At 44.9% G+C, this 17,525-nt stretch overlaps 1 protein-coding gene across 2 annotated transcripts; it reads left to right on the top strand.

The window, feature by feature from the left end:
- The first annotated feature begins 1,251 nt into the window (after positions 1-1,251).
- Positions 1,252-15,955, top strand: PPP1R14D (protein phosphatase 1 regulatory inhibitor subunit 14D). 2 transcript variants are annotated; one of them, XM_030482856.1, is made up of 7 exons: positions 1,252-1,519; positions 2,253-2,451; positions 3,652-5,004; positions 6,291-7,617; positions 12,220-12,315; positions 12,517-12,549; positions 14,555-15,955. In XM_030482856.1, exons 4-7 carry the CDS (start codon positions 7,435-7,437, stop codon positions 14,621-14,623), a joined length of 381 nt encoding a protein of 126 aa, XP_030338716.1. In that variant the 5' UTR covers positions 1,252-1,519; positions 2,253-2,451; positions 3,652-5,004; positions 6,291-7,434; the 3' UTR covers positions 14,624-15,955. The 2 variants fall into 2 exon arrangements, with proteins under 2 accessions (XP_030338716.1, XP_030338717.1); XM_030482857.1 differs by having other exon boundaries at positions 3,652-6,420; positions 7,154-7,617.
- Positions 15,956-17,525: the final 1,570 nt, after the last annotated feature.

The raw sequence follows: 17,525 nt of genomic DNA, 5'->3' as shown, positions 1-17,525 counted from the left end.
ACAGCCTGGTTTGGTATTTTTGCCCAGCTGGCAGTGACCCAGTTTGCCTCCGCAGTTGTGTTGTGTTGCAAAACCTCTGTCAAGGGTTTCCTGCAAACCCGAAGGAGGTGATGTCTCTTCTGCTTGTGCCAGGTAAGTCCTACAATGCAGAGCTGGGATGACTTCTTGATTGGCATCTCTAGCCCTTGCTTTGGTTTGTTTATGAAGGGATAAGCTCCTACATAATCTGATCAAGCCTATCCTTTAGAGTAGGGGGGTTTAATAGCTTCTGCTCTCAGCAGAAGGCTGTGCTGGTGTCCTACTGCGAGGTTTGCTGCTGCTCACCATAAATGTATTTATAGCTACTTTATATTCAGTTTCATTATGCAGTTTTGTCCTTTCATTCCAAAATCCTTCTCTCCTTTTGTTGTCTTCAGCTGTATTTATTTCAGTGAAATCATATCCTAACTCAGTCTTCAATTTGCTAGGGCAAGCAAGCCAGGACCTTTCAATCACTTCTTCTACGGTAGAGTCTCCACTTCCCCTCTGTTATCCTAATGGCCTTTATCTTCTGCACATTTTCCAGTTTCATATTTGTCAGTATTAATTATGTGTTACAGAATTGTATGCCACAGTCTAAAGAATGGGTCACCATTACCATGTATTTATTCTTCTCTCTGCTGGAAATACATTGCTGAATACATCTTGGGATCATATTAGTATCATAGGCTCACTGCAGAGCCATCTTACAATGTTATAAAACAGGACATGTTTTATGGATCTCGGTTTTGTTCTCTCTGCCATTTTGAGCTCGTGAGTCTCAGCTAAATATTCTGGTGACAATTTCCTAAGTATGTGATTTTACTTTTTATATTCTCTATATTCATAAATTGGTCCTATTTTTTTTCTGCTTCACAGGTGGGTCTGGCTTATTTGATCTTTAAAGATCACAGTTTTGGTCCTCCACTCTAGGAGGGATGCATCCCACCTCTGTGCCAGTAGCTCAGTGTCTACCTGTGCCCAATTTCTTCTGGAGAGGTTCAGTAATTAATACTTTAAGTAAGATTAATCCCAAGATCAAGGACTTCTACCAGGAACCTCTCCCTGCTGCAGCAGCTTTCTTTCCAACTCAGTAACTCACTCTTTGCCCTCTTAACCTAGAAATCCCATCGCAGCCCTCATCTTCTGGCAAACAACTAATGTCTCACGACTTCAACTGAGCTGTGTGTTATTCATGTTAGCATGAAGGGAAAGTAGGGTGTGCGATGTTATGACTTGGGAGTGTTTTTAGGGGTCGTGGAACAGTGAGTCATTGTTAACGTCTGTGTGTCCTTGAGAAGCTTCGAGAGCCGTGTCTGCTCTCAGCCAGGCAATAACTATTGAGGAGGTGACTCAGGGGGGGTAAACCACACCACAGGTTAATATTTGACTAAGATTTCAAGAGCTCTTACACACGCATGGCTTGTAACCAACTCGGTGCAGGAGCCTGCGTCACCAGCCTTCCTGTGTTTGCTGTGGATACCCCAACATCCATCTGCAGGTGGGTGCCCACCTTCCATAAGGAAGTGATCCCAACAGGAAGAAGAATAGGAAAGACTTGTTCCAGGTCCCCTTTGCTGTGCAGCCCAGCTCCATGGCATCACCATCTGCAGTGGCTTCCTAACAGCTTGTCCCACAGGCTGCTGCAGACAAATCCATTCTGCTGTGCTTTGCCTGGGAACTACTCCATGTGTAATTACTGCTTGGGAGACAGGTTTGCTTGCTTGTTTTGTTGTATTTGCCTCAGGGGAAACCTCCTGGTGCGGTTTAGGGGCGAGACCCGGATGCAAGTGATGGCACAAAATGGGGAGGGACGTTGTCGGGCTGTGACGAGCACTGGTCCTGTGGAAGCAAGGGAAAGCATGACAGGCTGCTGAGTCCTCCTGAGAGCCATTTCTACTGCATCAAGGGGAGCTTTGGAGAAGGGAGTTACAGTGAGGGTATATTGTTTCTTTGGGGAAATTCTTGTCTACAGTCCCCTGAATGGCACTGGCTTTTGTTTTAATGTTGCTGGTCAAGGTAAGTCCTTAAGGGCAGGAGCACTGTGAAAGGAAGTGAAAATAGTGTTGAGACTTGTCACATCGAGAAAGTATCTGCATTTTTGTCTACGTTAGGCTTTTACAGGGAGATAGATAGGGAAATGTGAAGCAAAGAATCTTTAATTTGCAAGAACTAGAATAAGCTTAACATTTCCTGTTGAAGTCCCCATAGGCAACCTGAGCTGTTCTTTACAGTGGAACAGGATGGGCCACGGAGTTTCCCACAGACTCTCCTTCTCCATCACTTCCTACAGTGACTGCATCCCAGGGAACCTTCAGACTTTCAACACCTTCATGCCAGCTGCCAGCATTTCCCATGAAGGGCTGCTCTCCCCTGGGTCTGTAGATGGTGTGAGCAGTACAAGCCCAGCAAGAGGAATTGCGCCTTCCCAAGGTGATAGATCACAATAAACTTTTTTATTGAAAGCAGGCTGGAAAACAAGGAAGATTACACTTTATCTATGCAGCCACTGCTTCTCTTGTCTCCAACTCTACCATTCAAGGACTTGCTGAAACCTCTGTGTCCCATGAAAACACTGATCATGCTTTTAGTGCTGCAAGCCTCTTTCTGTAGGGAAACAGCAAAACAACACAAGAGGGAGGGCAGCCAAACAACATGGACAGGTTTTCAAAGATCCCCAAATAATCTATTTGGCACCTAATCCATGTTGTCAGTTTCACATAAGTATTCAAGAGGAGGGGGGGCCTCCTCCTCAGTGGAGATGCTTACTTATCCCACTGCCTACAGGATGTTTGAGGATGGACACAGGTAAGCAGAATGGCCTAAATGACAAGGGAGTCCAGGGTTTGCTAGTCCTGGTGTGCCTGTACAGTAAGTACAGCTATTTCTCATTTACCCTGCTCAGCTGCTGCTGAGCCATTAGCCTTCACACTTCACTTGCCTGCCAGTAACAGAGGCAGGAGGGTGGCAGGCCAGCTCCTCTGACCTCTCCTCCCTGTTGCTGAGACCTGTCCATTTTTTGAGGTGGTGCTAAATACTGTGATTTGGGGCTGATCAGTTGGGAAATGTTTTCCGCTGTCTCTCAACATTCTTCCTTCTCACGGCTCTTTCATTGCCTTATGAAAGGTGAGACTTGGGGGAGAGGAATAAGACTGATTACTAATTACTGGCTGAAGAATATATAGGGTCCTCTCTGTGTGCTGGGGAGAGGGTAGCAGCACTGCTCAGGTGAGAGGTGGGGAATCTGTGAGCTGGAAACCCCTGGCTGCTTCCTTAAGTCTCCAGGAGTTGAAGGCGAGAGATGATGTGCTCTCCCTCTTCTTGCTAGATTTCTGGGGACACAATGCAGCCTTTTTGGTTTCCACGCTCCTGTGGAAGTGGATGATGGATGTCAGGATGGGGGTATGTGTGTGTTTGGGGCTCTGGATTCTTTAAATCTCCAGTCCTTGCTACATTTTCTGTTCTGCACGACTTTTTTCTGTGCCTGTTCCTGCTCACAGGAGGGTGCAGAACCTCTTTACCTTGTGGTGTCAACACGGTGTTGATACAGTCACCTCTGCTGTCCTACCTGGTTTAATGTGTGTTAACTATCATGTTTTCAACCACAGGGAAAGTGATTATTTTCTAAACCAGGTGGCGAGTGACTTCTGGCTGTCCTGAAGGGAAACGTTCCTCTCTAGCCTGGTACTTAAAGGGAAATGGGTCGACCTGGATCTCCGGAAAGATGAGCTGGGGCCCTGCTGAATTATTGAGCACACACCAGAGTCATCAGCTCAGAGAGAAAGAGAAGCACCAGCTTAGGTCACAGGTGTGGGATGGACATTATTAGCTTCAAGAACAGAGGAGTGTAACTGATCTGCCTCATGCACTTGTGCTCTGCTGTCTGGATCTGTGTCACAGCTGCTTGGTACTATGACACAGATGCTCATCTTGGTTTGGTGGCCCTCTCTGGAGCCATAGACAGTCATAAAAGCCCAGCTTCACAGTATGGAATCCCCCCTCCTTTTCAGAGGAAAGACCTCCCTCTTAGGGCAAGCCTGGAAGAGCAGCAACCCCAGGTCACACACATGGAAACAGGCACAGTGCCTCAGTCTAACACTCAAATGCGTTGGCCATGCTTAACCCCTCTTTATTCAATGCATAAATGATAAGCACGTTTGCAGAGAGCATGATCATCAGCAACTGCAGCAGGAGGCCCATTGGAGCTTATATGTGTGCAGCTCTGGTGAACGAACAGGTTATCTGATTAGATGACTTAGTTGCCCAAGTATGTGTGTTCACTTCTGAAGTTTTGGTCCAGGCTGTATGTCCAAGGCTATAAGGAGAGACAGGTAGGTTGAAAGTAAGATCACATCTCCAAGCTATGCCCAAGATCTCTGAGATCCCCCCACTGTGCACATCCAAACAAATTGGTGAATGTCTTTCTGCCCCTGTGGCCACCAGAATCTGCTGTGAGGCAAGGAGAGGACAGGATGGGATGCAGCACTGTGCAAAGAGTCATGCAGCTTCTTCTTGCTTGGTGGACACTGGCACTTACCAGCACTGGCAGATGGCTGGTGCACTCGTGGGAGATGCTGCCTCCTTCAAAGGGGACAATATCCCTTACCCTGCACGAGCCACCCAATCCTGTGCCTGCAGAAATTTCTACCACACCCTCAGGCAGTGATCTTGCACACTTTTTGCTTCTTCCTCTTGCTTGAATGATACATTAAAATAGTTTATTACTGGAGGAGGCCCACCTTATCTGTAAACCTTTATTTCTATATTGCCACCTTCTCATTACAAATAATCCATGACTAAGCTCATACAAACCAAAGCAGTATGATGAACATCCTGTAATCTGGCTCATTTTTGTTTGCAGTTTCCTGAGAGGGCCTCTGACGTCACCTTCGGAATGTCTTATGCCATTGTAGGGTGACACTGATAAAGCAGCACAAAGGCACTGGGTTCTGCTCAGTACTTTGTTGATGGAGTATGGACAGTGGGGTGAGTCTGCCTGTGGACCTTTTCAGATGTGGTATCTCAGTGCATTGCTCATGCTCAAGTGAGGTTACAAGTCAATAGCAGCTCAAAGTGTTTGAAGAGCCATTAGGGCAGGTTATATTCCCTTTTCCCTCTGCCTCACACCTATCCTGTGACCTCTGGATCCTGTGCTTCATAAATTCAACTATGCGGCAGAAGATTAACAGGGCAAACCTTATCTTTCATGTACAGTTAAGCTAACTGCCCAACTGCACCAGAGTCAGCCAGGTAACTTCTCTTCTAAGTCTGGTCCTTTTTCTCTGGTCTTAATGCCAGCCTGTCATAGTTTCTTGGGACCAAAGAAATGTAGGTTGTTTTCCCCTGTTAAAAAATACCAGTCCATGAACACCAAAATAGAGCACTTGTATTTGGAGATGAGAAGTTGACTTCTGACAGCGTGTTCCCTTTGGTCCAGACCTACCTTGTGAAAATCTGCCTATGTTGGGCCAGGATATTAACCTTTGAAAAATCAATAGTGGTAAACACACTATAGGATGTTCAATGGATTTTGGAAGGTTTCTAACACTTAAGAATCTCTGTAGAATCTGCACTCACTGAGTATGGTCTGAGCCTCTCCCAACAGTTTTAGGAGTGAGATTAGAGGGAGCCAAGTGAGGAAAAATGGGTAAAGCTGCTTAAATTCAATACCTGAGAGCTGTCTTCTGAATAGAAATTTTAGGCTGTCTGAAAAGCAGAGGAGATGATATCACTTTCAGGTATACTTTAATGCTTTATCCCTCACTAATGTGGCAGCAAGTTTCAGGATCAGTATTCTGTGGAATACTTTTGCATCAGAAAATGCTTTTATTTTTTGCTGAAATACAGGATGAAATGAAGGGCTGGAATGGCCCTGCCCATTTATCTATCACCCTGTGTACAAGACGTTGCTGGCTGGCTGTACCACCATCCCTCTGGGCACAGGAATTGGGCTTTGGCTAGGGAACTGGATACCACTTCCAAACCCAAACCATTCTATGATCCCATGGTACAGGTAAACTTTTGCCTGCCCAGGGGAGACTAGCCCCTCTGCAGACTTACCATGCTGCCTGGGAGTACCTGTCAGTGGGAGAAGGGTTGGTTGCTCTTCCCTTGGTGTATCTAGCTCTTGGTCTCCAAACTGGAAGTACCTTGGCCTCCAGGAGCAGCAGAGACTTGCTTTTTCCACTTAGATCATAAGGATGGGCTTGGTGGATCTGCTTCATGATGGAGGGCCTCAGCTGGTTTGTCTGTTCCATGTGCTCCCTGGGCAGGTCTCTGGGAATGGATGAATAAGGAATCTGTGTGATACAGCATCTGGAGGGAACGCAGATGTCCCAGTGCCCTGGCACACCATAACACAGCCAGCCTGATTTGTGTTCCTCTGAACAGTGCTGCTCACACGTATCCTTCTGAAATGGCACAGGGCAATAACACTGCACTTTTAACCCACCTTCCAGTAAGAAAGAGATTGTAAACCCAGCAGTGATAACATACAGTAAAATAGCAGTTTATGATGCTTCAGCAGGTGAGCCTGTTTACTGTAAGTACTTTTCTGTGGGAGGAAATAGTGCTGTACCCCTAGGCACCCTTTCCCTCCAAATACTGGTTTATTTAATAAGAGCACAGATATTTTGTTTTCTCTCAGAAGCACTTTGCTCAAATGGTCTCAAACTCAGGCCACCAGGCTTTCTACAGCAATTTTTGAGAAAGCTGGAATAGATTTACAGATTGTAGAACAATGTCAAACAGGACTGCTGAGCCCAAACTTGGCTTCAGTGTCACTGACCTAGTATTCCCACTCTGTATACATAGTGGATGTAGCCACCTGACTTAAGACCACTTCTTACCTGTGCTGGTTCCAGTGCTTTAGCCAGAAAACACCAAATACACCATTTAGATGGGAGCTAAACCCTGTAGCAAAGTAGTTTACAGAAGCTTGAACACAGAAGTATTCAATGTGTTATGTATGGATCAGCCCTCTGGAACCACACATGCACCTAAGTTATGCCTGTAGGAAAACAGTAATTGAAAACCTCCTTCTTCCCCACCTCTTGGAGCTGCCTTGCGTTAAATATTAACAGACTTGGTTCATCAATTCCCTGGTTCACTTGGCTTCTTTTAACAACAGATGTAGTTACAACAACTCTTCTGCCTCCCTCCCCACTCCTGTCAGCACAGCCCATGGTGAAACCCAAGAATCTGCTGCTGTAACTCTGCCTGCAGTGCCTGGCTGCTGCCCCGGCCGTGTGGTCTCCCCGACTTCTCTCCCTGGGATCACCAATGCATCCTGCTTTCCGCATCTGGGAGTAGCTTGTGCTGTGGGCCACTGGTTGCAGAGAGGAGTTGGTTAAAGGAGACAGAGAAAAGGAGTGAAGGAGCCCATAGGAAGGAGTTTCTGCTATCAGAGAGGTGAGCATGGCCAGCAACTCCAGTGCACTGCCCCGGGTGACTTTCCAGACGCCAGAGAAACCTGGGGAGGAATCATCACACAGGAAACTGGGCAAGTTAACCATCAAGTACAACCGCAAAGACCTACAGCGCTGGCTAGAGCTGGAGGAATGGATCAATACCCAGCTGCAGGAGCTGTACCAGTGCCGGGTGAGTAGCTGGGGCAGATCAGCCCCTCACTCATCGGGTGAATGGAACTAGAGGTCCTATGTGCTTAGGCAGAAGTGTGCTTGCTCTGACTCACTGGAAGTAGCTCCTCATCTTCAATCTTCATTAGGTATCTTATTGCCACCTGCTACAGCACTCTCTGACTGCTGTGTCTGCTGTTGGAGAAGCTTGCACCAGTATAATCCAACTAGCTTTAAACTGCCTAGTCTTGTACCTGCTGGGGGTGTAGCTATTGCTCACACAAGTAGCAGAACCTAAAGAGATGTTCAGAGCCGGGATGCTGCTTGTTGCTGAGCTCCACGTGATGAGTGGCTTTGCTGCAAGCAGTAGCTAAGCGAGCTGGGTTAGAGTTATTGGTGTAGGTTTGTTCCTTTGGTCACAACAGTGTAGCTGCAGCTGCTGTTTGAATGAGACACTCTGGATAATGCTGTATCTGTAGCTGCAGTCTGGACATACTACTTGCAGCAGGGCAAGAAAGACAAAAGAATACATGCTCGAGAAGCTGTGGCTGCCACATCCCTGGCAGTGTTCAAGGCCAGGTTGGAGCAACCTGGTCTAGTGGAAGGTGTCCCTGCCTGTGGCAGGGGGTTGGAACTGGATGAGCTTTAAGGTCCCTTCCAACCCAAACCATTGTATGATTCTATGGTACAGAGAAGCTTTTGCCTGCCCAGGCTGATTTTGTGGGCCTGAGAGCCATGGAATGATGTCAGCTCCATGGCTGAAGAGCCAGACTTCAGGAACTGTCTCTAAGGCTGCCTTTATTGTCGTCATTGTTGTTGTTGTTTATTATTATCATTATTATAATCTTTGTTCTGTGTGACTGTTTCCTATTTGCTATTTGTGGGAACATAGCAGGTTCTAATGCCATGTTGGGAGGGAACAACAGTTAATTTCTGTTTTAAGTAAGTTATGCCATATGCAAAGAACATGCAGCAGAAAACAAATGTGGAAAGGGCCTTCCTTCTGTCACAAATGCATGGCTCCTCTGAAAACAAGTATGTTACTGCTCCTGTTCTCTTACTTAACATTCTTAGACTTCCTGAATAATTTTACAGCTTGTTTAGTAAAAATGACAAAGGATAAAAGCTCATAATCTCTTCAAGACTTAATTTTGAATTTCCAGTTGTTTTATATAGTTCATAAAATGATAGTAATACATTCTCAGCTACACCTTAGGCCTCTTGATAATTCATTATGAATAATGCTCGAGCAAGTCCAGAGGAGGCCACAAAGATGCTCAGAGGGCTGGAGCACCTCTCCTATGGAGACAGGCTGAGAGAGCTGGGCTTGTTCAACCTGGAGAAGGGAAGGCTCCAGAGAGACATCTGAGCAGCTTTCCAGTGCCTAAAAGAGGCCTACAAGAAATATGAAGAGAGACTTTTTACAAGGGCATGTAGTGACAGGACAAGGGGAAATGGCTTTAAACTGTGACAGAGGGGAGATTTATTTTAGACATTAGGCAGAAGTTCTTCCCTGTGAGGGTGCTGAGGCGCTGGCACAGGGTGCCCAGAGAAGCTGTGGCTGCCCCATCCCTGGCAGTGTTCAAGGCCAGGTTGGACACAGGGGCTTGGAGCAACCTGCTCTAGTGGAAGGTGTCCCTGCCCGTGGCAGGGGGTTGGAACTGAGTGAGCTTTAAGGTCCCTTCCAACAGAAACCATTCTGTGAATCTGATTCTATGATGAAGAAGGCTGAGAAAGTTGGGGCTCTTCAGCCTGGAGAAGAGAAGCTGCTTGGAGAACTCAGAGCAGCTTCCAGTGTCTGAAGGGGGCCTATAAGGATGCTGGGGAGGGACTCTTCATCAGGGACTGTGGTGGTAGGACAAGGGGTGATGGCTTCAAACTTAAACAGGGGAAGTTTAGATTAGATATAAAGAAGTTCTTTACTGTGAGGGTGGTGAGGCACTGGAACAGGTTGCCCAAGGAAGTTGTGAATGCTCCATCCCTGGCAGTGTTCAAGGCCAGGTTGGACAGAGCCTTGCATGACATGGGCTAGGGTGAGGCATCCCTGCCCATGGCAGGGGGTTTGGAACTAGATGATCTTAAGGTCCTTTCCAACCCAAACCATTCTATGATTCTATGATCATGTATTGGACATAGGATCAGAAAACATACATGACCTAGACGTAGTCAGACAGCCAACATTCAGCGTGTCTGTGCAGTGCTAGTGGTGGTCCTGGTGAGTGATGGCTGTTCAAAAGAACAGGGCCAGTTATGGCATCACTCGCTGACCTGCCTGGGTCAGCAGGGTCTACCTGGTTGGTAGCTCAGTGCAGAGCTACCTGACTGTTGAGATTTGCCAGAGATAAGCAACGAGAATGGCTGCTGCTTTGAGTATTGGAATATCTTTCTGTTTGGCAAATTATTGCAGTTTTAAAGAGGAAGTTTGGGTTTGTGTGTGAGGTTTTTTTGAGATAGATGAGAAGCACTTGGTACCACCAGTAATGTGATCCAAGATGAGGATCCCCATGTGCTTCTCTTACTTGCCCAAGTCTACAGATGTACACTTGTAAAGGTGTCAGAAAACCAACTCAAGTTACACTTCTGGTGTTCTGAGAATTGGGAGCTGTTCACTGCGTTCAGAGTAGCTGCCCAAAGGGCGTATTTTCCTCCTTACTACAAAATCCCAGCAGGCACAAGTGTGAAATCCAGCCATGCCCTTACAGGAACAGATTGCCAGCAGATCGCCTTTGCTAGCACCTCTCCTGCACAACAGGTTTCCCAACTTCCTGGTGTAATGGGCCAACCGAAGAGATTTGCTACCAGGAACTACACAACATGATGCTGTGCCAGGTCAGAGACTGTTAATAGGGTACAACAGGGGGTTACATAGGATCTCTTCAATTAAATACATGTGCCACAGTAGATTTCTTGTAATCACCCAGGTGTCCAGCAGGTCCTCCTGTGCCTTGTGGGAAGGCTATTCAGTTTGCCCTGCTAGTCTGGGCTTCCTTGGATCCATTGATTTCCATTACTTTGTCTTTTTGTCAGCTTCTTCCTTTGTTCCACCTGCCCTTGGCAGTGCAATGTTCCTCAGTGTCTTCCTGAAACCCGTGTGACATAGAATCATAGAATCACAGAATGTTTTGGCTTGGAAAGGACCTTAAGATCATCCAGTTCCAACCCCACCATGGGCAGGGACGCCTCACACTAGACCATGTCACCCAAGGCTCTGTCCAGCCTGGCCTTGAACACTGCCAGGGATGGAGCATTCACCACTTCTTTGGTCAGCCTGTTCCAGTGCCTCAGCACCCTCACAGTAAAGAACTTCTTCCTTATATCTAACCTGAGCTTCCCTTGTTTAAGTTTAAACCCATTCCCCCTTGTCCTGTCACTACAGTCCCTGATGAAGAGTCCCTCTCCAGGGTCAGAATGAACAGCACTGTAGGTTCAAATGCAGCAAGGTTAGTTCAAGCATTGCCTCCTGACACAGATAACCTGAATGCTATGCTATTTACTGTCATGAGGCTTTTTGCAACAAAACTGAGCCCTGCACATGGAAGCCATAACACCATACATACTAGGACCCAAAAATCCATAGGTTCCTACACTGTCTCACTCTCCTTGCCTATTTAGCTTCTTAGCCAGAGACAAAGTCATGCTGGATCAACACCTAGTCTAAACAGTCACATTTAAACTATTATTTCTAAGAGGAAATATGTGTGGGTCACAGTACAATATATTTAATCTGGTTTATTACTTAGTATCAAGCCAGTTGCATTACAAAACTGAATAAAGGTTTTCTACTTCCTCTCTGGCTTGGTATCAGAGAACAAGTCTCTTTTTTTTTTTCCATAAGTATTGCCTTTATTGTTTAATGTTTTACATTCACATCCATAAATGCTACCCAGCAATCAGGTACTGTGTTGTTTACCCAGTATATGCTTATTCTGCTTATTACTATTAAAATATCACTAGTGTTGCATCGTCAGATTCATTTTGCAAATCCATTGAAAACCACAGCCTGCTTTTCCTTACAGTCTGGTAAGGACATATGGAGCTAAAATGTGTTTGTGATCAAGTTTACAAATGTTCCCAACTAACATCCCCATGCATGACAAGGTTATTACTCCAATCACCAAAGCTTGGGGTTTCTCTTACATTAAAGGAGACTATTATACCCCTCTCATGTCTATTAGAGAAAGCTGGCAAATTATTGTTAGGCCTCTCAAAAGCATTATTGTTTTTCTCTCCATTACTGCAAAAAGCCTTAGTATAAATACCAACTACGTGACTGTATTCAGCCTAAAATTTTCTTGTATTAATTGTACCTCTCTAAGATTAAGCCCACTGGATTTCTGTCAACTGGGTTTTCCCACTGAGCAGTGATATGAAGTGTTGAGGTGGGAAAAGCTGAAGAATGTGTACATCAGGATGTGTGGCTGTAGCAAACACCAGGGAGGGGCAGGAATCTGTGCCCTCTTTATAAGAACCTCATTATTTTGAGATGATTTGTATCTTGACCTCAACTTTGCAGCACAGTTTTATGCACCTAGTTCCTCCTCAGCTGCTCACTTCTTTCAAGATGGCCTCCAGAGTTCTTAAAGTTTGAAGGTTTATTAACTATGGGTTGTTTTCTTCTTTTTAGCTAAGAGAGGAAACAGAGGCAGCAGCTCCTGAACCACAAATTGATCTTGAAGATCTCCTGGAGGTCCCCAATGAAGAGCAGAAATTAAAACTACAGGTCTGATAGAGGGACTTGGGGACTTTAAGCTGGGACTTCCTTCAGAAGGAGTAGTGGTGTTGCATGGATATAGTGTTGCATGATGGTTCACTGTGTCTTAGCCTGTCAAATGTAGTAAGATTATATATCCTTTCTGTAGAGGGGGGAGAACAGGTCAACTCATAAAATACTGAAATGACTCCTCCCTGGCTTTGTTTTTAGGAAATCCTCCACGAGTGCTCCAACCCGACAGAGGTGAGTGAAGCATCACCATATATACATATGTATGTTATACTATGCTGTAAGAGTGTGTCTTTGTTGCTGCTTCACTGAATAGCCACAGTATTCCTGTGCCTAACATGATGCTGAAGATTTGTTTACTTCCCAATGGGAAGTGTTTGCTGCCTTATTCTGCTGTGTTACAAAAATACATGTAAATCTACATCATCTACAGGGTGAGCTGAAGGCAGAGCAGTGGAGAAAATAAAGAATTATACTTTACAACCAAAGAAAGTTCATTTTATGTTTTGGACATCCTAAACTGACCAGGCTGAGTTGCTATTTGGACCTCAGTGTAGAAAATCCATAGACAGGGATTACAGCTCACATACATAACCATCTTGCACACTGTTAACTAAAGGCATTCTTAGCTTAAATCACTCTACTGTTATGAGTGACAAGAATGTAGGACAGCCTCAGATTGGATTGGGCAGATAATTGTTGAGTAGTAGCCATATAAGTTAGTTTTACACATCTGATTTATTTTCCCATGTGAAGTTTACAAGTACTGGTTTTGAGTTAGAGAGTTACAGAACTCCCACAAGCTGCCACAATGTCCAAAGGACTGGAACCCAATACTCTGCAATGTAGTGCATGCACCACACAGCAATTGCCTTCACTGCACTGCATACATGTGCAAAATGGGGTCCCCCATCACTGCTTCAGTCACATGCGTTGCATGTGCTTGGACATCATTCATCAGCCTCCACATCTTGTCAAGCCTATGCAGCTGTCCAGTGATGAACATACAGAAAATGAGGTGGATGCACAACTATCACTGAAATTTAACTTCACTGTAGCAATTGTTACAGATAGGCTCCTAGCAGGGATTCAGCAGACAAGGCTGGCACTAGGGAAATTTCAGATCTTGGGAAAGAACCACACATTCCCAGAGATATATAACTGGAGTTTGCTCTACTGACTGATGAGCCCTGAAAGCGTATTGTGGACAGCATGGTACTTGCTAACTACAAACAGATCCTGCTGCCCCATTAGCAAATATATGTACTTTCACCCTGGTGATCTTGAATCCAGTCCCCTTGAAAGATCACAGCAGCTTATGTGCAGAAAGAGGAAACAAGCTGGTTTCCTCTGAAGGGACTGACTGAAAAGGTACGTATGATCCTAGGCATTGACTTCCAGGGCATGCTGTGGCAGGCAACCTCTGATCACACAAGTGAGGAAGCTGTGCTTCCTCACAGCATAAATGGTAACAAGCTGCAATACTTCCAGTGACCTTGCCTAATCACAAGGACATGTAGCTCTGTCTTTGGGTGAAGAAAGGTTGCACACTTCATTATGGTGATGTTACATTGTCATGCAAAGTATAAAATTTGCTCTAGTCACATTAACTTCTGCTTGGAATAACCAGATGGTCCAGTTTAGTTCATAGTCCTTGGCTGTGTCAGCAAAGTAGTTGGGCTTTATCTCCATTAACTGCTGAACTATCTGCTCTGCCTGCCCTCAGCCCCTACTCCAGGTTATCATTAGTCCTATGTGTGTTTTGCTCCACCTCTTCTCTGCCAGCCACTTCCTTGTAGAATTGGCACGGTTCCGAGATTATTTGCAATGCACATAATGGAGCTTTACAGGTTCTACAAGAGGGACAACTTGCTTTGCCCTAGATTGGGAGGGCTGCAGAAGTGAGCTGAAGGTAATGGTGGCAACAGGAAGCAGTGGAACCTAACAGAGGACAACAGCATCTTGAGGTCATCTTAAGGTAGAAAAACCAGGTATCTGGGATGAAGAAAGGGCAGGCTGGCTCCTGGTGAAAAAGGATGGCTGTTCCAGAGGAGACAGGAGAAGGGAAATAGAAGGGCTTTTAGATCCTTCTCATCCATGAAAAGGTCTCCTTCCCTAAGCTAAATTCTGGTTTTTGCTCAGCATGAAGACAAATGTGGGAATAATGCAAGTGCTATAGCACACTCTGGGCTGGTGAGTGATGGAACTGACATTCTTCTTCAACCAATTCTCATTCTAGGACTTCATCACAGAATTGCTCAGTCGATTGAAAGGTCTCCGGAGAGTCACCAATCCTCAGAAGAAATGACCTTGCCCCCGTGGAACACCCAGCTTTGGTCACAAGGGAATACGTATCTTCCCTACAAAACCCAGGATCAGCAACATTACTTCAGAATATGTTTAAGACTTACTGTTATTGAGAAACATCACCAAGTTTGTGAACTTTATACCAGCGGCTTGAAGTCTCAACTCATTCCAGATCTACACATACAGCAGGGAGCTAGATTGTACATATTCCTGATTCTTAAAGGGCATGTTAACCTGGGGAACAGGCCAAGATGTCCTTCCTTTAGTTTCTTCTAGGAATTTCCATGCTGGCTGAGGAGCATTGAATACAATTCTCAGGAGCTCATCAAGACTTCTTTCTTTCCGTCCACTGCAAGGAAAATAAGGCATTGGTTATCACTCATTCATCAACATGGAAAATCAGTTACTGTTAAGCTGCACCCTGTTTCAGTCTGGCTGGGACCCAGCTGTGATCTCCTGCCTGTTACTGCTGTACCTGACTGTACAGCATTGCATGTACTTTGTAGGTCTTATTAAGCCTCTATTATCCATGATGGTTGGACACAAAATATATGATAGGATGGAAGGAAAATATCTGAGTGCACCTGATCTACTTAAGGGGAAACAACTGCTAAGGTGAATGGAAGAGACTGTTTTTACTTTTCGTGGAATTTAGGTTTTGCTTCTTTAGGAGACGCTTCTGAATTATTAAGATCTGGGAATGATTTTTGTCATCATTTAAAAATGGAAAAACGCTTATTTTGTATATTAAAACAGAGAAAACCAGCCATGCACTGCTTGCTTTTGCTCTCTTTTTAGACACTAAAGAAAAACTGAACTGCAAAAATACCTGCTCTCAATTTCCCTGCAGGGAGCACCTCAGAGCAAGTCTTCTGCAGACAGGTTGGTCTCACAGACGAGATATGAAGGAGGACACACTGTCTTGCTGCAAAAACTCTTCCGGCTACAGCTATCGTGTGGCTGGAAAAATACAGGGAAACTACATCCAGCCTCTCAGCAAGCCAGTAACTTGACACAGCAAATGGAGGTTGATTGCTCAGGTAGAGCAGATGCTCACATTATGTCCTGTCCCTGTGCTCTCACGCCTGCCACTCAAAACAGGGGGTCCTATATACCAGGACGTTCAAGGCCAGGTTTGAGTACCTGTTTTGTCAGCTAAGGACAGAAGGGGCCAACTCTGGAACAAAAGGGACATGCAGGTTAGATAACAAACAACTCTCAGGCTGGACCAGTAAGCTCTTAAATACATTAGTCTTTCAATCTTTATCAGTAACAGGGTGATGATTATTCCCTTTTGTTTCTCTCCTATTTCCCAGCAAAAGCGTCAGTGAACAAGTGCAAATTTCTGAGAGGACAAAATCTCTCTACAAAATCTCATACAACTATGATGTATACACATGCTGTTTGTGTATACAACAGCCTTCTGTAAGTTAGCAAACCATGCAGCTCATACCCTTTCCTAAGGCTGCTCCAAGAGGCTCTAAGCCTCACCCAGTAGGTTGGAGAAGAGGATCTTTATCAAGTCCATATATATCTACAGTAGTTCTTCCTACATGCCATTTTGGCTTAGTAAGGAGCTAATAGGACTGGCTGGCCTTCCTGAAATCTCAACTCTGTAAATAAAAGACCAACAAAATTAAATCCAGAGCTGCACTGGTTGTGGATCTGGCATTGCTTGTGGATACCTGCTAAGATTCATGTATCACACCCCTTGAGAAAGGAGAGCAGCACGCTGACAAAGAGCTCTGCGCACTGCTAGAAACAGAGGTTCAAACAGTTCAGGTGGAAGATCAAGGTGGACAGGCCATGAGTGTCCTTAACTAGAGCTGTAATTCGTTGCAGCACAGTAGTGCACAGGAGTTCAGATTATTAAATACCCTGGCAGGAGGCTTTGTTTTTTTCCTGCTGACCTGCAACAGCACAAAGACCTGAGACGTCTCTCCTCTGGCCCAATAGATTTTCCTCCACCCTGGACATTATTCTGTATTCCCTCCACATGGAGTGATGCAAAGAGAATTTATGTCTGTGCCTTAAAAACAGGCATTGATAGAACACAGGAAAAAGATTCTTGAAATTCTGCCTGACAGAAGTTGTGTTTATTCTGCAAGTAGCAAAAAGAGAGTAAGTTGCACCATAGATGTGCAGTTGGTTCTGACAGATAAAGACATCAGTACTACATGAGAGCGCTTCAGATGAGCAAATAAGCACAGTGTGAGCATGGGTAACAAAGTAAGATGTGGCCAGTGCTGGATGATTTCTCAGCTCACTGGTGCAAAAGAAAAAGTGGATGTAAGGCAATCAGAGCAACTTCTTTTTGTTTAGTTCTCAAAAACAGTAAATTCTACTTGCTTTTATTTACTGGTTTTTTAAAACAGCTGCCAGTTAACTCTGCTGTTTCTCAGCACCATCGCTCGTGTAAGGCTGTAATATCTAGTATGCACGTACTGTGGAAGAATGTGTCTTTAAAGGAACTTTGCTCTCTTGATTGTACCAAGATAACCCGGAATGTATGAAAGTTCATATGCTTTTCTAACTGAAGGTTTATGAAGGTGTATAAAATAACCCTTAACGCAATTCTCCCTTAGTGATGATTAACACTTATATTGCCCTTAAAATATTCCGGCTGCTACATTTAGACATGTGACCATGTTACAGCATCTGAGGCAACACGCATACACAGCAAATGCAAGTTAATGCAGTTTAACTAAGCCGAGACCTCTCTTTGTAAGCTAATCTGAGTTCAATCTTGTGTTACCCTCTTTTTGACTTCTTGTTGGGGGTGGAGCCTACATTTGATAGTCCACATACAAAACATCTTCAGAGGGAAAGAAAAACTACTTGTGCCCTTATGGTATGCTCCAAAGATAGAAGCAAAGAAGCTGATTCTCTTTCTTGAAGATATC

This window comes from Strigops habroptila, chromosome 4 (genome assembly GCF_004027225.2).
Source record: "Strigops habroptila isolate Jane chromosome 4, bStrHab1.2.pri, whole genome shotgun sequence".
Taxonomy (NCBI): Eukaryota; Metazoa; Chordata; class Aves; order Psittaciformes; family Psittacidae; genus Strigops; species Strigops habroptila.
This window is presented reverse-complemented; position numbering and strand designations above follow the sequence as displayed.